Source organism: Mizuhopecten yessoensis, unplaced genomic scaffold (assembly GCF_002113885.1).
Source record: "Mizuhopecten yessoensis strain PY_sf001 unplaced genomic scaffold, ASM211388v2 scaffold11117, whole genome shotgun sequence".
In the NCBI taxonomy this organism is placed as follows: domain Eukaryota; kingdom Metazoa; phylum Mollusca; class Bivalvia; order Pectinida; family Pectinidae; genus Mizuhopecten; species Mizuhopecten yessoensis.
Window position 1 is genome coordinate 1,006,939 of NW_018408888.1, and position 23,287 is coordinate 1,030,225.

General features: G+C 35.6%; 2 protein-coding genes across 3 annotated transcripts; both read right to left on the reverse strand.

Annotated features, from left to right (window-relative positions):
- Nucleotides 1-1,541: 1,541 nt before the first annotated feature.
- On the reverse strand, nucleotides 1,542-5,296 carry LOC110466125 (galactose-3-O-sulfotransferase 3-like). 2 transcript variants are annotated; one of them, XM_021522455.1, is made up of 2 exons: nucleotides 5,207-5,296; nucleotides 1,542-3,452 (listed from the first exon to the last, which is right to left on the reverse strand). In XM_021522455.1, exons 1-2 carry the CDS (start codon nucleotides 5,218-5,220, stop codon nucleotides 2,210-2,212), a joined length of 1,257 nt encoding a protein of 418 aa, XP_021378130.1. In that variant the 5' UTR covers nucleotides 5,221-5,296; the 3' UTR covers nucleotides 1,542-2,209. The 2 variants fall into 2 exon arrangements, with proteins under 2 accessions (XP_021378130.1, XP_021378131.1); XM_021522456.1 differs by lacking the exon at nucleotides 5,207-5,296 and adding an exon at nucleotides 4,034-4,112.
- A 12,699-nt stretch (nucleotides 5,297-17,995) lies between these two features.
- Nucleotides 17,996-22,645, reverse strand: LOC110466116 (galactose-3-O-sulfotransferase 2-like). The gene is made up of 2 exons (XM_021522444.1): nucleotides 22,513-22,645; nucleotides 17,996-19,515 (listed from the first exon to the last, which is right to left on the reverse strand). The coding sequence occupies exons 1-2, from the start codon at nucleotides 22,530-22,532 to the stop codon at nucleotides 18,312-18,314; spliced, it is 1,224 nt and encodes a 407-aa protein (XP_021378119.1). The 5' UTR covers nucleotides 22,533-22,645; the 3' UTR covers nucleotides 17,996-18,311.
- Nucleotides 22,646-23,287: the final 642 nt, after the last annotated feature.

Consider the following 23,287-nt stretch of genomic DNA (forward strand, 5'->3'; position numbering starts at 1 on the left):
CCTGGTAAAATACAAGCTGCTTAATATTGGCTCAGCTAGGGAGAATTTCTCTTTAGCTCATTCGGTAGAGCGTAAGACTAGTAAATTATAGGTTCCGGGTTCGCCTCCTAGCGAAGGCTTTTTACCTCTGTTAGCTCCCACGTAGGAACCCCGGAAATATTGACAAATATCCTTGACGACACTTTCAAGAGAATTGCTTTGCCCATCGAAAAACAGGGGACGATTTCTTCTCTCCTGGAGGGGGAGTATGTTACCCTTGTAAAATACTAACGGCTCCTACCGACCCGGCTAGAGGGAATTTCTCTTTTGAGGTCCCGGGTTCGACTCCTACCTCTGTTACAAATAGTGCTGTGCTAATGTTTGTTGATCGATTATCAAAGATAACGAGAATACTTATATGATATATATTCACTTATATTTTAGCAATCGGTTTAATTTTTAAATACAACAGCAACAACATTTTTGTACAAAAATCGCATTTGTTTTATATATATGAGATTGTATTTGATGTGATATTTAGTAAACGAGTAAAATCAACTTTTCATTTTAGGCAGCCTTTGGCGAGCTGAAACGACAAACCTGCTAGGAACGTGAATTTAACGTCCTCTTTATTATATAATCAATATTATCTGCGAAATTGGAAAACGCAAGCTTTTCAGACCATTTTTTATATCTGAAATGTTTGTGACGTCATGCTGTAATCTGGAAATCTTATCGTCATCTGGTGACTCATCATAGGGCTTGTTTCATTTATCAATTCACTGAATCACACAGAAATCATGTGTAAAATGCTTGTACCGTTTACATTTATATTGGAAAAAGCAAACGGATTTAGATTGAATTCATAACTTAAGATGTTTAACCTTACACATTAATCAATTCGCTGAGTACTTTGGACTGTTTGTACAGTTTTGTACATATAACAAATACTGACCATAAATTTCAAGTATTGGTAGCAGTGTACAGTAGCGTACGGTGGCCGTGGGTGATATTTTTGTACATTGAATAACCCCTGTAATATTACATGTTTCAAAACTTAAAAAAAAAAAATCAGCACTAAATTGGCATATGCATGATGAAGGGGACTATGTGGGCTTCATATTTTAAAAAAAAAATGAATTTGGTTTGAGACTAGATTTTTGGCCATTTACAAATCTGTGTCTTCACAAAAAAAGCTAGCTTTTCATGTAGTCTATTTTTGTACTCAGCACATGTGTAAATATTGTGAAAAATCCACCGGTATGACCTATGCTAAAACGTGAGTATTTCTGTTACCGAGTAGGTGATATTTAATTTAGGACAGGTTTTAAGGAAACAAAATACTACTTGCGTGGGTCAAATTTTGGGTTAAAAATCATGATTCTTTTGCTTTTTTTGGCCTTTTTTGATGTGGTAACCATGGTTTTCACTAGTCCTAATTCTGGGGAAATCACTTTTTGAAAAACAACGTATTCAAAATTTAGGTTATGAATATATATATATATATGTAGGTGTGTTGTGCAGGATGAATCCGCTTTCCATGTTTATCCGAGACATGCCCTTTATTTTTAGGATCAAGCCATTTCTACTGTACTCTGCTACCATTGATTATTGATTTTTATTGCCATTCTACATCAGTAATACAATCAAACGATATCATTAGCTCCAGAAAGAAACCATACTGAAATCAACGCTTCATATCTTAACAATGAAAACGCTCTTTAAAATATGCTATTGTCTCCGATGCCAAATTAAATGGTACAATCGAAATAACATCGTATTCATATTGATTTATTATTTTTTGAACACATTTGATGATATACCCTACTCAGATACCCTATTCAGACACTCTCTACTTAAACAGTTATTAAGTAATTGTAGGTCAAACACATACTCACTACTACAAGTGAAAACAAGGAAGCAAATCTATGTTGGTACGTTTCGGACATGTACAATACTTGTTACTTCATTAATCATATCATGCGCTCAACATATTATGCCGATCGCTCGACTTACTATTGCGAGTGCTCGACATAACTTCTCACGCGCTCGACACAACATTTCTGCTATCACGATTGCATAAAAATACCATTATGAAACGATTAATTCGTAAAGTCTTAGTCCAGCGTTTGAGATAATAAGTAGAGTGCTCGAGATAATAAATGTAGGAAATAATATTTTGTTTATGTCCTAAATTAACCACCGTACAAAATTGATCGTTTGGAAGATTTTAGCCAGGTTTGATTGTGTCATTGAAAAATCCGTACTGTTGCATTCGTATTTCTTTAATGAAAGGTATTTCTCTTTTCTTCATGTTTGCACAGTCTTCCTTAGTAATTTCAAAAACATCACTCCAGCTTGAAGCAGGGACAAGGTATGTAGCGTTAGACGTCAAATTCCCTTCGCAGAAAATCTCCATATCCTTGCGTATAACTCTGTAATACAGCAGTTCATCGTAGAATGTTTGACCTTGCTCCTGAATTTGGACCTGTATTCGTCGGAAAAAGAATCTGTAAAGAGCATAATCAAGCTCGCCCCATTTTTTGTATAAATGTACATCTCCTGGCTTGAAAGTTATCCTTTCGAACACTTTACCTTTAGAATTGAGTTTTACGTATAAGATATCCTTCATTCCCCAGTTGAGAAATCTACGCATTAGAACCAAGGACTCGTCGAACATTTCCACAATAAGTACCAGTTGGAATTCGCTATTCAGCTTGTGTAGATATTGTTCTATACCATTTGCGTCTCGAGTTTCGAAAAGGTCTGCTGGAAAATCAAACTCAAAAGCCATCCAGTTGTTGATGAAACCCATAGTGGTTCGTTTTAGGTAATTGGTTGGATCCTCGAGGAACGCAGAAACAGGGTCCGAAGTGTTTATCTTGAAAACTTCAACTGGTCGCATATAATTTAATGTCGATATGAAGTGGTCAAACGGATCACGTACAATACCGATATTAACTGTATCAGGGGGCATGATCCGCGCAAAGGCAGCTTTGTTGTATTTGACATGGCAGCACAGGATTTCATAAAACCTATCCCCAGGGACAGGGAGGATATTTTGTTCCGTCACTGATTCCGTAATACTGATTACATTTGGATAAAAGAATTTCGGAACTAACGGCAATACCACTAGCAGGTCTCGCTTTTTGGCAAACCGTAGAAAAATGTTTTGGGCTGTTGAACTTGCAGCCTTGTGAACTTTGAGAAAAGCTATATGTCGACGTTCTTTTGTAGTTGGCAGTGATTGTCGATGAACTGAATAAAATGACGTGCTCGAATGATCTGGTCCATGAGTATCATGCCATTGGGTTAATTGATATGATAGGTGTTTTGTATTGTTGTAGAAAACGGTCAATACCTTGCTAGCTGCTCTTTGGTATGTCAAGGAACTCTTCGCCGTGAGGTGCATGTAAGACGTCAGGGAAAGGACGCAGAGGGTGACTGCAAACAACCCAGTAATAGCATTGAGTCTGTTAAAACGACAAAACAGGTCATTCATAAACAGGAAACTGATATGAAGATAAATACAGATGATACAAATGACAGTAGTAGTAAACCCTATTATTGCACAATAGTACAATTACTGATTACCAGATCACACGCACCACACACTCATATTCCATTACCCTGCATAGACTTTGAATACGCAGTTCATAAACTCTATTACAGGAATCCTGATAATAATTCAGGAGAAGTTGTACATATGTCCTTTGAAATAAATTATAACAGTTCCAAATGTGCCAAGTAGATATCTTAAAAAAGGTTAACGACACAATATGTCTTCACTCTACCACGTTCATCAAAATCATAGACAGCTATCTAGCCAAGTATAATAGACTAGTTACATCACAGCTCCCCTGCGGCTGCACATGTGTATAGTGGGTTTCGCGAGTTACCTCCCATTACCGGAGTCCCATTAATCTTACCGTATCGGAAGAAGGTGTGAAGTATTAAATATTATCCCAAACACGTTAACATTACCAAAAAAAACGCGTCCCGAAAATACCACACACAAATACACCGACCTATGACCAAAACCTACAACACCTACTTTAATGTCGATGGCCTATCTCGGAACCACCTCCTCTTGCAAACTCACAACGCAACTCACTGACAAAAATATTTTGTACGCTCCTTTCGCGCGGTAACACCTATAGTCTATTCCACACCTTCTATATGTCCAACATAAAAGTTATAGTCTGTTTCAACTTCCTATACCGTCATATAATAAAACTAGTATAGACCGTTTCATAAATTGTTACCATGGTATAGCCCGTTTCATAACATATATCATGCATAAGCAATATGTTACTAATATGTATATGCATTCATGTTGTTTTAACGAAGGTCTTCGGAATATTACATTGATTTCAATGCTGGCATATCAAATTATCATATGCCAATTGTCTCTTTTGGCAAAAGATGTGGCAGCTGTTTTGTTGTAGAGTGGTTAAATGTAATAATGATATTAAGGATAGAGGTGTAAGGCTAAGAATTGTACAATGCTGACCCTAATTGCGCAGTGTTCTTGTGGTTTATATGATACCCTAATGTAATTGTCTTCCATTCAAACAGTCCGTGAGTTAAAACACTAATCCTTACCAAGCGGAAACGTGCATAGAATCAGTCTTTGAAGTATCATATATGAAAAACTACTACTCTAAATTTTAAAACATATGAAGTATGTCAGGAAATAGGAGTATAACATTTTATTACGTTTGATATTAACCAACCTGTGAATCTGTAAGTGTGCTCTTTTAGAACTATTATTATACAATACATGCAGAAAATTGAATACTGCATTATTTGGATCATTTTATTCTGATTTTTACTTTCCAAAACCCCCTGACAATAAGTATTCCTGCATGGCGTTAAAAATATAGCTGAGGGAGATCACAGTATTTGGTAATGAATTTTGGTGTGTACTTATATGCCACAATATTCTTTGACCTAAATGACAGTGTATAGGTATACGTACTTTTACATTACGATTGTTCCGTTTTGTTTTGCATTAACGTGTATGAATACTGATAAACCTGGTGTTACATTTGCATTTTTGAATTTGTTTCTATACTGTTCTAATTTCTACGAGGAAAACAGAGAAACCGGTTATTTGCTTTTGAAAGCAGGTTACACGTACAATTATATTTTGTATCATATTTGTATTTTATTCAAATACACTTTTTTCCTCAAAATATAAAAGTTGTAATACATTTTGACTTACCTTAATAGTTTCATTGCCCAACGGTCTAGGTGTCACTTGTACTTAACTTCACATATATGGAGAGTAATTCGTTTATTCGTTGTTCTTCCGATAGCGTATCCAATAATTGTATATCTATCTTTACGTCAGCTTCAACATGGTTTTCAATAGAAAAATCGATTTTAGTACCATGTGTTACGCCTTCTTATTTGAATGGCATATCAGTTAGTTATAGCCGATTAAATGATAAGGGGCTGGTCGGGGGAAAAATGTCATATTTGCTAAAATGGCATACACATGTTTAAAATACCTTCTTATGAAATATACCGATACAAATTTTGCTGAAATTCACTCGCTAAGAATAAAAATTATAATTATATTAAAGAAATCCTAAATCGTCACCTGACAGTCTAAAACTCTCAATTGACCCAGATCAGTGATGTAATTTTACCGCACGCGCGACATCAACAAGGCCAAATGTAAACATCGCGGCGAAAGAAAAAGATGCATGCAGAAGTCATGACAGGCACGAGGTATCAATACCGTTACAAATAACAACAACATATAGGTAGGAATACTACACTTGCATCATACATGACCTTTGAAAACAATTATTTACGTATAGTATTGCTGTCTTGTCCGCTAGTTGAGTCCGACATGGTACATGACGGCGTGCTATTGTTGTTATCTTCGAAACAACCACGTGACATATATAAATAGATATGCGCTAAATTTACGCAGGGCTTCCCCGATATTTCAGTGGTCAAAACTGGACATTGCAAGCAAAACTCGATCATCATATTGCCGTGGTATAACTTTTGGAAGGCCAGAGAACGCATTTAGACCCATTTATTTTGCAATTTCCCCCCCGACCAGTCCCTTTAACCGGTATATATTTCTTCTGATGATAGAGAAACGATTCATATCCGACCTTCTCTAATGTGTTTTCAGCCAAATCTACAGAAACGGAGATATTTAAATCATAGGACAAGGATATTTGTTTTTGACACTATTGTGCGTGCAAACAAAACGTATTGATCATTATTGTCTGTGAAAGCTGTTGTGTATAACCTATTGTTTTACATATACACGCATCTTTTCCAACTAATCAATACGAAAGGTAACAGACGGATTCGACCAGGTTTAACCATGGAAAGCTATGGGTGACACTGTCTTGGTCAGCCAAGCAGAGTAAGGAATGAATAAACAATTGAGACAAGCAGTTTACGACCTAGAGGCTAATTTTGTGCATTCCTGTGACAACACAATGGCTAATGGAAAACTGCGCTTGGAACAGCTAATTTAGTGACGCGTTTGGCTGTCTATCATAGTGTAAACTCGTATATAAGGAGCACTTGCTTGTTTTTTATTTGGCTAAATTCTAAAACGATTTACCTACTTAACAATTTGGGATTATTCCTAGTTTACAACATTCTTCATTTGCTTTTTTCATGTATAGTTACCAAGATGATAAAGTTGTTCAATGTTTGTATAGTGAGATAGACAATACATTATGTCAATGAGACATATAGTTACCAAGATGATAGAGTATGTCAATGTTTGTGTATCTAGTCAGGTAATGCAGTACATGAAAGGAATGTCTAGAAAGTTAGGTGATACATTATGTCGACTGAGTATGTCAATGAGTACATGAAAGAAATGTCTAGAAGGTTAGGTGATACATTATGTCGACAGAGTATGTCAATGAGTACATGTACATGAAAGGGATGTCTAAAAATTTAGGTGATACATTATTTCCATTGGATATATATTTACTAAGATGATAGAGTATGTCAATGTTTGTATATTTAGTCAGGTAATGCAGTACATGAAAGGAATGTCTAGAATGCTAGGTGATGCATTGTGTCAATGAGATGTATAGTTACTAAGGAACATGAAAGGAATGTCTAGAATGTTAGGTGATGCATTGTGTCAATGAGATGTATAGTTACTAAGGTGATAGAGTATGTCAGTGTTAATATAGTGAGATAGGTGATGCAGTATGTGAAAGGAGACTCTAGTAAGTTAGTTTCACAGCATGTAAATGAGGCATTTAATCAACTGATACGTCAATGTGGTTTACAGCGAGTTGATACAGAATGTCAATGAGGTGTATATATTGTAGGTAGTCAGGTGTATTGTTAAGTGATACCGTATGTCAATGTTCGTATAGTTGTGATGTACAGTCTATTGTTTTTTTGCCATAGAATATTAAATGCCATCAATTTGATAATACTTGTACTTTTTTTTATACTATTACAGATGCCAAAATAAATAACTGTCACAGAATGAATATATTTTTATATCGGCCAATCAAAACGGGTTTTTCTATTCACTGCATCCACAGCCGCAGGTTTTCAGTTCAGCTGCTGATGAAGCGACGATAGAATAAGTGGTTGTTTTAAGTTGTACAACTTTGCTACAAACATTAAGACATTTACATATCAAATCTTACCAGATAATACCCAATCTGTTTTTCTCGTATTGCATATTTCACTGTATATAAATAGTTTCACTCGTACTTAAAAATCGAGAGAAAATCGGTATTTAGCAATACTCCTGAAATAAAATGTATGCATTGTATTCATTGGGAAACCATTAAAATTTGTTAACAAGTGCAAGTTTACATGTAGGATTAATCAATATTATTTAGGTTGAATTATGGTGTTTTTTTTAAACCTGTTGCAACGTACATTTGTGTTAACGGTATATATTGGACTGATACTTACTTACCTTTATTCGAATATTTCCAGAGTTCTTATTTGTTGTTAAGCCTATATTAACGCAATATATTTGAATAAGATCGTGTGCTTATATATATGTTTAAATGCATAATAGAAGGAATTAACAATTCTGTTTAAACATATCGAGCCATTCTGAGAACTCGTCATAAATGAGATGTTTAATGAGAAAAACACGTGGCCAGACTCTCCCTCCCTAATCAGTATAAATCCAATTATTGAGAGTAACCAAATATATGTAATTATACCTATTATGATTATAATAATAATATATGTATGTTTGATAAGGAGTATAACATAAATATTATTCAGACAATGTCTTATTTGCGGCGTCGATACGTTCATGACGCATACCAATTGTTCTTGTGGCTATGGGATAATTTAAAAGTATGAAAGCAATTTGTGATAGTGCTTCTAAAACGATAAAAAAGCTCATTGACATATATGAAATATAGCAAAGGTGTTTCGGCGGAGACGACTAATACGAAACTATTGTTGTGTGCTTCGTATTAAGTAAGGATCTTTACCCCTTGCTAAACTATACCAATAAAACCATACAGACATGCAGTGATTATCGATTTGTTTTAATATACGTGAAGGGGTAACGTTTATGCGAAATGCCTTGTTGCTTGCCCTCATGATTGTGAATAAGGCAGTACCTAAATAAAACAACGAATGTCGTGGCAACCAGATATTTCATAACTTGTAAATAGTTTATTAACTGTATAAAATATGAAGATTTGTAAAAAGAAAACACTATCCAATTGCATAATCGTGACGATCAATATGCTAATCTGGAATCTCGTTTAAACTCGATTCATTTACGATGATATTAAAAGTACTCAATGGAAAATAAAGATCGTGTGTTTTCTTCTGTATGCATCACAGTGATTCACGAGGTCTTTCTTTGTATAACGTTATCTAAAAGAAGTGATATAATTATCAACTGCTTAAATAGTTTCATTGTCAAATCTGTACTGTTGCCTTCGTATTTCCCTGATAAACCGTATTTCTCCTTTCTGCATGTAAGCACAGTCTTCCTTACTAATTTCAAAAACATCACTCCAGCGTGAAGCAGGAACTTGGTATGTAACATTTGACATCGAATTCCTTTTGCAGAAAATCTCCATATCCTGGCGTACACCTCTGTAATGTAGCAGTTCATCGTAGAATGTTGGACCTTGCGCCTGAATTTGGACCTGCAGTCATCGGAAAAAGAATCTGTAAAGAGCATAATCAAGCTCGGCCCAATTTTTATATAATTGTACATCTCCTGGCTTGAAAGTTATTCTATCAGACAGTTTTTTTCTTGCATTGAGTTTTACATAAAAAATATCCTTCATTCTCCGCATTAGAACTAAGGACTTGTCAAACATTTCCACTATAACAATCAGCTGAAATTCGTTATCCAACTTAAGTAAATACTTTTCTACACCATATTTGTCTCGAGTTTCAAAAAGGTCTGCTGGAAAATCGAATTCAAAAGCCATCCTGTTATTAATTAAACTGATACTGGTTCGTTTTTTTATACTTTGTTGGATCTCTGAGAAATGCATATGCAGGATCGGAACTGTTGATGTTTAATACTTCCTTCGGTCGCATGTAATTCACGGTAGATATAAAGTGTTCAAACGGATCACGTACAATACCGATATTAACTGTATCAGGGGGCATGATCCGCGCAAAGGCAGCTTTGTTGTATTTGACATGGTAGCACAGGAATTCATAAAACTTACCTTTAGGTACAGGAAGAATGTTTCTTTCCGTAACTGTTCCCGTTAAACTTATAACATTCGAATAAAAGAATTTCGGAACTAACGGCATTACAACTAGAAGGTCTCGCTTTTTGGCAAACCGTAGAAAGATGTTTTGTGCTGTTGATGATTTCTCATTTCATTTTTGTTTTGTTTTATTAGATCAATTGATTCAATGGGAATTGGGCAACAGGCTATGCCTATACAAGCCCTCTCCCTTGGGTTACATAGATTTCAAACAACAACATAATTATAATTTAGACATTAACATATTAGCACTGGCTTGGAACATTAAATATTACTTAATACTTAATAGTCTCTATCTATCTTTGAACTAAGCAAAATTTAAAAAATTAAAATTAGAATTACTAAGATAAAACAAATATATTTGGGGTTTTTTGTTATTTTTTCTTCACATAGTAACCAGTATATATAAAATATATTTCAAAATGAAAAGCCATGTGTGTATACTCATTTGTAATTAATCAAATTTTATAAATTTTACAACATATATTAATATCAAAAACTGGAACCTTCATCCAATACAGTAAATATTAAATATTATTTGTAACACCAACAAGTCATCCATCACCACTCCTACTCCAGATAACAATAATAACTGGGCAGCACTAAAATGTTCATACACACCACCACTGTGTGCTTACCCAGTCATTGACAATCCAGAGCAGGAGCCGTGCTGAAGGAATATTCATGTAGACATGTAGACATACGCATTGGGACTATAATTGACAGTTATTTCAAAATCTGTTAGTAGACTCAATATATTTCTGAACACATACACAAATAGCAGAATTATGACTAAGGTGGTTACTTCCCTTAGTTAGTATATTAATATTATTTACTAAATGTTCAATCAGTTTTAAGTCAATATTTAAATGTAGGTTTAGTTGAATGTTAAGCTGCAAATGAGACAGAGAATCTAATAGGTTTTGTCTTTGGATTATATACCTAGGGCAGTATAGAAAGAAGTGATCCACATCTTCGTCATGGTTGCCACATATATAGGATGGGCTATTAGTGAGGTGGTCTCTAAAAAGATCAGAATTTAATTGACTTGCCTGGTTTCTAAGTTGACATAAAATGACGTTAAAAGATCTAGTCCCTCCATATTTAAAAGCATTTGTACATGTATCCTCAGCATTAGGAAGAATGGCATGATGGACGAGTTGCTTTTTAAGTTCACTTACAGACCTCAAAATATAATAATTACAATCAGATCTATTCCAATGAGACATCATACTAGGAAAAAAAATGTTAAAACATATACTAGTTCTGCAAATGGGTGTTTGAAATACACGTTGTTGTCGAATATCATGAGTCACTAAGTCATTGTTTATTACATAAGGTTCAATGATTTCAAACAGATAATTAGGGGTATGACGGTTTGTTATTTAAAAAAATAGCATATGTCATCTAGCTGGATGGATTCAAGAAGATCGGATTCTGTCTGATTACAATTATTCCACAAAACACTTGCATACTCAAGTTTTGTACGAATATAAGATTTGTATATTATTTCTAAAGATTTCCTGTCGAGTTTATACTTAAGTGATCTGAACAGATTCATTTTTTATATGTTTTTTCATAAACAAAATTGATGTGGTCTGACCATGAACCATGACAATTAAGAAAAACTCCAAGATGTTTATGCTTTTTTTTACGTTTACCACAATGTTGTTAATGAAATAAGGTCAGGATGTAGTCCATCAGTATTATGTTTGTTTGAAATAAGTAGGGCTTCTGTTTTGTTGGGATTAAAAAGTATACCCCATCTATTTGCCCACATAGATATTCTATTAAGATCATTATTTCAAATTTCAGCTGCAGCTATTTTATCATTATGTATTAGCACAAATAATGAAGTATCATCGGCAAAAAAAAATTGACATTAGACTGAATTTCATTTTATAAGTCATTAATATAAATAAGAAATAAATATGGACCGAGGACAGAGCCCTGTGGTACTCCAGCTGATAAAGTCTTCCAGGAAGATTGAAATCCATCAATTACTACACGGTGCTGCCTATCAATTAAGTAATTAGAGAGCCAGTTAAGCACATTATCTTTAATGCCATACTTTTTTAATTTATATACAAGTCCATCATGCCAAACCCTGTCAAATGCTTTACTAATATCGCAAAAAAAAACCCAGTCTTGCTTCTTTTCTTCTATCAAGTTGTTTAAGTATTGTATCATATACTGTTAATAGCTGGTTCACTGTTCACTGGATCACTCCTCACCCCCTTGCCCTTAAAAATAGCAGTGGCATTAGCATTTTTCCAGATTTGAGGTAAATAGCCAGATTCCAGAGATTTATTAAAAAGAATATGTAAAGGCTTAACAAGTGATTCAGATACACCTTTGATAAATTTAGTGTGAATTGAGTCCGGACCTGGGGGCTTCCTTACATCAATGAGATGGAACTGGTCACATACATCTTGCTCAGTAATCATAATATTTGATAGTTGATGGGGGAAAGGAGGAATATCAGATGGGACGTCTTCAATAGTTTTATCAGTTGCAGAAATAGATGTGAAAAAAGAGTTTAATGATTCAGACTTATCTAAAGGATGTTCTTTCAATTCACCATTAATATCCAAAGGATAATCAGTATAATTTTTATTTTTTGAATTAATAACAGATTTGGCTATTCGCCACCATTTTCCAGGGGGAATGCTTTTGTCAGTAAGAGAGTTTTGTAATTTTGAAAGATGATTTTGTTTTGCATTTCTAGTCATGGTAATAACTGTATTTCGTAGCTGTCTATATTTTCCCCTTGAAGTGGGAGTATTAATTTGTTTAGCCTTTAAATGTTGCCTATTTCTCTGTCTCATTTTCAGGCGAATTTCATTATTCATCCATATTTTATCATTTGGTCTTATTACGACAGTCTTATGTGGTACAAAATTGTCAATACATGTCATTATTTTACTAGAAACAATTTCATTTGAAACTTCAATATTATCTGTGTTACCGAGCTCATCTTCCCAGTCAATTGCTGAAAGATAATGATTAGCATTAACAAAGTCTGCATTATTAAAATATATCAATGTTTTTTTAAAAGCAGTTTTCCGAAGTGTCTTTTATGAAATAGTTGCACTTATAGCACAGTGGTCACTACAAGTTGGAGAATGATCAGCTGCATTAAAGACTTTAATTGTATCATTTGTCAAAATATATCGAGGGAAGTTGATGATGTGGAAGGTATTCCAGTAGGTTCATTAATAATATTTTCCAATCCATATTTGGTCATTAATCTTTTAAGATGGGAATTAGAGGTTAATTTCAACATATCCTGGTTAATATCACCAAGCAGAAATACCCTTTTATTTAGATCACAGACTTTTTCAAGGACTTCGTCTAACTTGCTCCAGTAATTGGCTATAGAATCTGGAGCCCTGTATAAACACCCAACAAGTATAAGTTTGTTTTGTAGTTTGATTTCTACCCAGACAACCTCAACATCATCAGATTCAAGATCAGTTCTGCGTTTTGCAATAAAAAAAAAAAAAAACATATATAAGAACACCTCTTCCTTGTCTGTGTTGTCTATCATTTCAAAAAACAGTAGAAAAAATTTCAGTCAGAATATCATCATCTGTAATTGAAGTGTTCAGATGAGTCTCGCTAACACAGACAATATCACATTATCCATATTAAGCATCAATAATATCAATTTTGTTCCTTAGTGAACAAGCATTTATATGAGTGTAATGTTGTCAGAAATATATTGGTCACTACTTCTATTAGGTCCTGGATTAGGATGCACATCTACACATAACTGTAGGAGTATCCCTTTAACCGTTTAATGAAAGCTGATATTTACATTTGCCGAGTTCAGAGACAGGAAGAGATCACAATATTGTAAATAAATAGGTACATCTGATGCGGACCCCACAGGCTGGACACTGTACATGTACATCTGTTTAAAATCAGTCATTATCGAATATGAAAAGGAACATGGAATGATATACACACGCCCAGACTATGGGTTCCGTAAAATGTAGATCTAACATGTAAAATAAATGTAATAATACGTCAAATAATGATTTGGAGTTCCAATCCAGTACTACTTGTAAGCTAATCATAGACATTGTTATTGTTCGAAACGAATCTTTGTGCGAATACGGATTGTTATTGTCCGCACAATCGAGCATAAGTAAGAAATGAAAAATTAGTACAAAAAAGTAAACACAAAAACAAACAAGAAACATTACAGGTGTAATAAACACATCTTTTACCAAACGACAGCATATATGGTCCATGTGGGGAACATCTTGGGCCTGGTTTGATAACTTCAGCTATATATAGATTTTCATGCTTTCAAAACGTTTGAGCGACTAGGAGTAATACCGGAAACTCTGATCCTTACCATTAGAATGGTATAAAGCGTTATAAACAGACCTGGACAGAATGGCTCTGTATAAGAAAAGTTATGTATTTATGATTCAGAAGCACTAGTCAGATAAAATAAATGCTAGCAATAACACGAGATTTTTTACGTGTATCCACATACATGTAAATTAAATAATAATAATAAAATAACTACGTAACACACAATTTGCTTTGTTGAACAATATATACAAATTTGCAAGCAGTTGACTTTACACTTTAAACTTTACAGCCATGGCGGCTATATGTACTATGAATAAATGCATGTTGGGCATTTTATATTGACTTGGTTCGATTTCACCAGCAAAGGTGAGCTAGGTGGTTAACACACATGGAGATTTGGGAGAATATAATTATGGCACTTGTCATGTTAAAGCAATGCATATGATAACGACTCCTTCTGTATAAATATATATTGTAACAGCCCCTGTTACCCAAATTATTTTATGTGTACCATAACAATTTTACCTTCTGCACGCATGAGTGCACACTAGATGTGGCAATGCTTATATTGAATACCATATTAGACATTACATATGCTCATTAGTAACAGAACAATCTAGTCCAATGTATACATACTCATCACGTGGATATGTAGAGGACTTTGGGCCTACCCGATGCGAACGACTAATGTCATTGAGGGTCACCATGATACCCAGGGTATCATTACATGCGGATAACACAATATCATCGGTGTTTTCCCTTTCGGATTCGGGTATCCTCCTGAGTTTAAGGCAGTTCCTTCTCGAGTACTGTTCTAAATCATCCAACTTGTTCCCAAGGAACTGGACACGTTGCTGGAGTGGGGTGATACCTATGGAAGATACCAGCGTGTCCTTGAATAGTGAGTTACTCAGTAACTTGGCGACCACTTCCTGAATGACCACAGGATCGGTAATGTCATGCATAGATTGGACACTTTTCTGAATATCCCCGGACAATTTTACAGTATCCTCAGACATGATATAAGAGTTATATATGAACACAGTACACGTAAGCACACTATGGAGAGGAAAGGTCCTTCAAATTCACAGACAGTCCAAGTGGAAAAAACAAATATGGCGGGTGGTCACGTAGTGGTTAAGAGTGGTCACTTCAAATTTTTAAGGAGAACTTTCACATGTTCAAGGAGAATAAACACACGTCATCGTACACTGTTCAGATATCTGATCTTACCGGAACATATCATACATTTTTAGATGGTCATGATGAGTTTGGACACATATATCTGTCAAAAAACTTCTCAGCTCGACCGGGACCGGAAGAATTTCGGAACTATCGGCATTACAACTAGAAGGTCTCGCTTTTTGGCAAACCATAGAAAAATGTTTTGGGCTGTTGATCTTGCAGCCTTGTCCACTTTGCGAAAAGCTATATGTCGACGTTCTTTTGTAGCTGGCAGTGATTTGCTTGAATAAAGTGACGTGTTCCTGTTACCTGGCCCTTGAGCGTCATTTATGTTGATGAATGTATTCAGCAGATATTTCTCAGCGTTGGTACGAACTCTGAGCGCTGAGTCTGCTGTTTTGTATCTCTCCGGTGTGTGTGTGACTGCGTTATAGGTGGACCAGGCAAGGATAAATATGGCGTTAATAACCATACTCGCGAAGAGAAAGAATCTGACAAAAACAACAAAGTAAGACATGTACTGTCATTCTGTAAGCATGTTATGCTGTCAAATTCACTTTAAATTCGTTGCCACATTATATGATACTACAAAATAACATACGGGATTTTAATTTAGCTCAAAATACAAGAAGTCAAATAGAATGGTATGTATTTCAGTCGTTCACATCTTTTTTTTGTCATAAGTGTCTACGAGATCAGATTTTTTTTTGATTTTTTTAAATATGAATACATTGTTTGCTATTATAACGGTATTAAGAACACGGGTTACTTTCTTTCGTCTGACCGTTCTAAATATTTGTGACTTACCTTAATAAATTAATAGTTCTTTCATTTGCTAGACATCTGTACATATTATAACTACACTATTGATATTTCCCAACCAAGTGTATCAAGTAAGAATATACCGGTGCTGTTACCAACTTCATTTCCATATAGTTATGATTTTCAATATAAAAATATTAATGTGTCACAACCCAAGAGCCACATGCACTCTATTTTATCAATGATTTACAGTATTTACAGTAAAAGTGAAACTCTAGCTCTGATTGGTCTTTTTTTCAGCAGGTGAATTGACAGATGTGCTTGTAGAGTGATTAAGATAGGCAATAAAACCAATGCACTTGTATGTAGGCCATTGTTAAGCAGTGACCTTATGCAAGTTTAATAGTACATAGCATGTGTCGTATTCCTGCTGAGGTGAATGAGTTGTGGTATCTCTGGACTCGGTCAATGTATTCACAGAATCATTTTTTTCGATCGAACTGTAAGCTCGTATGTGTTTTGCCTTTTTTACGGACGACATTGTGTCACGTTTTATTCAAGCAACGTTTATTTTATACTTATTACATGTATGCCAGGTAAATAGCTGGGTACATTGTACCACAAATTGTTGCAGTCATTCTTCTTATGTTCAGGCGTCTTGCCTACTGGTATGGGTCCTTACAGGGTGGCAGTAGAGACACGCCATAGTTTGACTCGATACACTCAGTACTCTAATGTCTCCCTCTTGGAAATTTCAATCGGAGGTATTTGGGGAAATATTGAAATCCACTTTCTTAAAATTCCAGGATTTTTAACAAGGACATCTAACTCTTTATGATGAATATGTCCGAATTTTTCCGAATATAAAAACAACCGATCTATTGCACTATTTTCTCGGACTTGGCTCTACTGTACGATTTAAGTGCCTTCTATGATTAAAGATTAATTCGCTGTAAATAGACCGCAAATCGGATCTGTACCCAGACAGATCACTCTTCGAAAATGCATTTATTCTTTAAATATGTCAGCAATAAAAGAAGTTTTACAATGACGAAGCATTAGCATGCATCTCCATGCAATATTTTCTGTACAAAGCTGATTACTTAACTTGTTCAAATAGCATCAGAAGATGATTTCAATCTTAAAAATTGTATAATCCATAACGTAGTTAGAATTGGCGCGTGAGAAGACTATGTCTTCTGTTTCAAACAATAGGAATAAGTGCAGAATAAAACATCCAAAGTTCAATTATTTTGTGAGATGCAAACAAAATCTGTTCATTTGAACCGTTTCAGACACTGACATTTGCAACGCTAATGTGTGACGTTAGAGTGTTCTATAATTGTCTCATGTTAGCGAAAGTCACCATGATAGGTACAACCAATGATACCTGTGGTTGTTGGGTTTTAAGACATTTTTTAACAACTCAGTAAAATTACATTGTACATGCCTAATATTAATTACTAACGCCAATTGACAGAGAAATTGCATCAACGTCTTGTCAACAAAAAGATTGTCTCGGAGTCAGTCAAGCTAACTGTGCTAGCTTATTATTTTACAGTATTATTCTACAGTATTCTTTTATGTAGGTCATCTTTAATCTGGATTTTTAGCTACATGTAACCTGCCCGAAGGGCAAGTGGGCTTACATGTATGCCATGGTGCGGCGTCCGTCGTCCGTCCGGCGTCAATTTTTTAATTTAAACAACTTCTTCTAAATAACCAAGAGGCCTAAGGTGATGATTTTTATTCAGTTACATGTTAGGATAAAGGGTTACCAAGGTTCACCCATTTTCAAGGTCACATGGGTCAAATATGTTGAAATCTTTAACCAACTCCTGAATAGCCTAAGGTTCCAGGGTAATTATATTTGGCCAGAAGCATGCTGGGATGAAAGGCTATAAAGTCCGTTCAACTTGATGTCCTTGTTTGACTTTCAGGGTCACAGGTGTCATATGTTTAATTTGTTTAATATATTCTTTTGATCAAACACTGATATTTTGCCTGTAGCTGTATTTTAGTCCATTTTTAATATTACACTTGTGAGATTAATACCAGGTGAGCGATTCAGACCCAAGAGTGTTTTGTTCATAATACATAAGTATGACACAATTTTTTCCGTTTTTTACTCAATTACATATTCATTTGTCCAGGGCTTTGTTTTTACGAAAACAAGGACGGAATGCCCCACCAATCAATCTAAATCATTTAGATCTGTTTACCCAATGGTTGTCCCCGTGCTTGATTATAACTGGAACTAGGAGGTAAATCCTCATCATTCGATCTTATTCACATACTGTTAATATCTCTTCAGATAGGAGAAAAAATTCAAACGGTCGAATTTGTAAGTGATTGGCGTAAATATTGTCGATGACGTACTTCTTGAATGAAAATGTTCTCATTAATATTCATATATATACAGTCAAGACTTGTTATTTCAAATCGTTCGTTCCACGGTGACTTATTAATTGCAATACTTTCTCGTACATTTATATTATAAATGTAAGTGTTGAAACAAAATGACTGTACATCTCTTTGGACCCGTTTGAAATAAAGCAGCTCGCTTTGAAACCCTGGCCCTTCTAGTTTTATTCTGTCGAAAAGACGTTTGGAAAAGTAGTCATATAAAGCATAGTCCAATTCAGCCCAATGCTTATGAAGTTCTTTGGTGATCGTTTCCATCTTTGGTACTTTTGCGGACCGGCGTTTTCCCGTATTAACACGTCCATGTAGTATATCCTTTAACTTCCAGCCTAGTAGTCTTCGCATCAGAATGATAGATTCGTCCAGGTAATCTGCTACTAACACAATGGTAAATTCCTGATCGAGTTTCCTTAGATATGTTTGTATTTCATCTTCAGTTCTATCGATAAATAACGTGCGCGGAAAGTTAAACTCATAAGCCATTCTATTGTCCAGGAAATTCCCTATGCCAGCTCTGGAAACGTATTTTGTTGGATTACGCAAGAATGTTTTCGCCTTATGAGGTCCTGCAATGTTGAAAAATTCCACTGGGCGAAAGTAGTTGATAGTGGAGAGAAATTGTTCAAAGGGATGTCGGACTATACCTACGTAAACTGTATCCTTGGGCATAAAAGTCTGCATTGCAGATTTGTTATAAATCACGTGACAACAAAGTATGTCATACACTTTCCCGGTTGGAGAACGCAGAACATTTTGCTCGGATACAGAATTAGTCAGACTAATCACATTGCTGTTACTCTTTGGTAGCATAAATACGAGATCTCTTATAGCACCAAACCGTAAAAAGATATTTTGAACTGTAGAACTAGCTGCCTTGTGAACCTTCAGAAATACAATATGACGTGCTTCCGGTTTATCTATTTGTCTTCTATTCGATTCAATTTCCACGAAAGTATCATCTTTTGTTTTGCTTAAACAGAATTGGTCAAATCTATGGTGGTCCTCCCTCATATACCTCGGAAAGCCTCCATACTTGTCAACACGTTTCGTATCGAATATCAACCATCGTAGTGTATAAACCAGAGCCGCAAGACCAAGAAGTCTCACCCTACAAAAATATATATTATAGTTAAATGATATACAACGAAAGTAACTGATCGAAGGAAGTACTTTTTCCAATAAAATATATATATACATGTATATGTAAGTCTTAAATACTGAGTGCTGATAATAAGTTATCCCTTTAGATAATACAGTTCCCTTAGATAGGAAGCATACACAAGTACCATGTCTTTTTTATCATCTCGTCCATGACAGCATTTTTTTAAGGATTTTGAAATTTATTTTCAAAATGCATAGTCCTTTTTTGACATTAAATGCCTTAGGCAAGTAATTCTGGAAACATGCGGGATCCTTCGATAAGATAGGCAATCACATATATCTATATATTGGTAAAGAATATAAATAACGTTTATAAAGCAGAAGTGTTGCTTTAATTTGTTGAAGGCACATTCTATAAAGATGTATTGAAATTATATGCCCTTGCAATTATAATAGTACATTACTAGGTAAGGTAAATATTTAATATCCTAGCAAGACTAAATCATGTATATGTATATAGAGCAGGGTTCATATTGCATCATATGTTCTCTAGCAATTAACATGTATATCATCTAATCAGCATTCAGTGGTGGAGGTGGACTAACACGTCTAACGTACAGTGTGTACTTAAGTATTCCACAACGACCAAAATGTATATCATCTAATCAGCATTCAGTGGTGGAGGTGGACTAAAACACGTCTAACGTACAGTGTGTACTTAAGTATTCCACAACGACCAAAGTGTATATCATCTAATCAGCATTCAGTGGTGGGGGTGGACTAACACATGTCTAACGTACAATGTGTACTTAAGTAGTCCACAACGACAAAATATATATCATCTAATCAGCATTCAGTGGTGGGGGGGGACTAACACACGTCTAACGTACAATGTGTACTTAAGTAGCCCACAACGACCAAATATATATCATCTAATCAGCATTCAGTGGTGGAGGCGGACTAACACACGTCTAACGTACAGTGTGTACCAGTGTGTACTTAAGTATTCCACAACGACCAAAATGTATATCATCTAATCAGCATTCAGGGGTGGAGGTGGACTAACACACGTCTAACGTACAGTGTGTACCAGTGTGTACTTAAGTATTCCACAACGACCAAAGTGTATATCATCTAATCAGCATTCAGTGGTGGGGGTGGACTAATACACGTCTAACGTACAATGTGTACTTAAGTAGCCCACAACGACCAAATATATATCATCTAATCAGCATTCAGTGGTGGAGGGGGACTAACACACGTCTAACGTACAGTGTGTACTTAAGTAGGCCACAACGACCAAATGTATAACATCTAATCAGCATTCAGTGGTGGAGGTGGACTTACACGTCTAACGTACAGTGTGTACTTAAGTATTCCACAACGACCAAAATGTATATCATCTAATCAGCATTCAGTGGTGGCGGTGGACTAACACGTCTAACGTACAGTGTGTGCTTAAGTAGTCCACAACGACCAAATGTATATCATCTAATCAGCATTCAGGGGTGGAGGTGGACTAACACACGTCTAACGTACAGTGTGTACCAGTGTGTACTTAAGTATTCCACAACGACCAAAATGTATATCATCTAATCAGCATTCAGGGGTGGAGGTGGACTAACACACGTCTAACGTACAATGTGTACTTCATATGTTCTCTAGCAATTAACATGTATATCATCTAATCAGCATTCAGTGGTGGGGGGGGACTAACACACGTCTAACGTACAATGTGTACTTCATATGTTCTCTAGCAATTAACATGTATATCATCTAATCAGCATTCAGTGGTGTAGGTGGACTAACACACGTCTAACGTACAATGTGTACTTAAGTAGTCCACAACGACCAAATATATATCATCTAACCAGCATTTAGTGGTGAAGGTGGACTTACACGTCTAACGTACAGAGTGTACTTAAGTAGTCCACAACGACCAAATATATATCATCTAATCAGCATTCCTTGGTGGAGGTGGACTAACACGTCTAACGTACAATGTGTACGTAAGTAGTCCAGAACGACCAAATGTATATCATCTAATCAGCATTCAGTGGTGGAGGTGGTCTAACACACGTCTAACGTACAGTGTGTACTTAAGTAGTCCACAACAACGAAATCTATATCATCTAATCAGCATTCAGTGGTGGAGGTTGACTAACATACGTCTAACGTACAGTGTGTATTTAAGTAGTCTACAACGACCAAATGTATATCATCTAATCAGCATGTGTACTTAAGTAGTCCACAACGACCAAATGTATATCATCTAATCACCATTCAGTGGTGGAGGTGGACTAACACGTCTAACGCACAGTGTGTACTTAGTAGTCCACAACGACCAAATGTATATCATCTAATCACCATTCAGTGGTGGAGGTGGACTAACACGTCTAACGCACAGTGTGTACTTAGTAGTCCACAACGACCAAATGTATATCATCTAATCACCATTCAGTGGTGGAGGTGGACTAACACGTCTAACGTACAATGTGTACTTAAGTAGTCCACAACGACCAAATGTATATCATCTAATCAGCATTTAGTGGTGAAGGTGGACTAACACGTCTAACGTACAGTGTGTACTTAGTAGTCCACAACGACCAAATGTATATCATCTAATCAGCATGTGTACTTAAGTAGTCCACAACGACCAAATGTAAATCATCTAATCAGCATTCAGTGGTGGAGGTGGAATAACACACGTCTAACGTACAGTGTGTACTTAAGAAGTCCACAACGACCAAATATATATCATCTAATCAGCATTACTTGGTGGAGGTGGACTAACACGTCTAACGTACAATGTGTACTTAAGTAGTCCACAACGACCAAATATATATCATCTAATCAGCATTCAGTGGTGGAGGTGGACTAACATACGTCTAACGTACAGTGTGTATTTAAGTAGTCCACAACGACCAAATGTATATCATCTAATCAGCATTCAGTGGTGGAGGTGGACTAACACGTCTAACGTACAGTGTGTACACATACTCACCAAAACCAGAAGCGGGGCATTCTCACAAACACGATTTCATTCCACTTTACTTGTATTTGATCATATATCTTCAGTATAACCCATATTAAAAGTATGTTCTAGTATCATAACATCCTCATATTTAGTAACAAAACATGTCGACAAGCGAGGTGTGCTATTTATATTCATTGTTATTCAAATTATCTACTTTTTCGTTTTAAATCACTGCTTTTCGAGCGTCTGTAAAGCATGCCTCAGTAATCAAACACAACGACGGGATTGTAAGCCGTTGAAGGAACATTGTGTATATCTATTCATGAATAAATTCCTCGTATAAGGACTCATGGGCTTGCCATTTTAGTTATCTGTAATTAAAGTGAAATAAACGTTAAATTGCATTTTTATTATTGCAGTCACGTTGACAAACATGTATTTTTGTGGAAATCATATAATTTTACAAAAATGTATGACAGGTAGTCAAACTTTGTCCATTAAGCCCCGCTCGCCTACCAGCACGACTACTAGTAGAATGATCAAGATCAGAGTTGATGACAAAGTTATGGTTGGCCGGTCATTGAAGTTACAGAGCATAAATAATCAAGTAACGTGAATAACGCTCAAAATAACAATATATCGAGGATCATGTCAAACACAAGTGTGACACCGAACAACCGATGGACATATCATAGACCACCATGTAAAACACTGCCAAAATATGAGGTCCGAACGCCTTTTTTCAAGGTATTCACGTGGAACATTCTTAATCACTTTTAACTTGTCCCTGGGTTGTGTATGA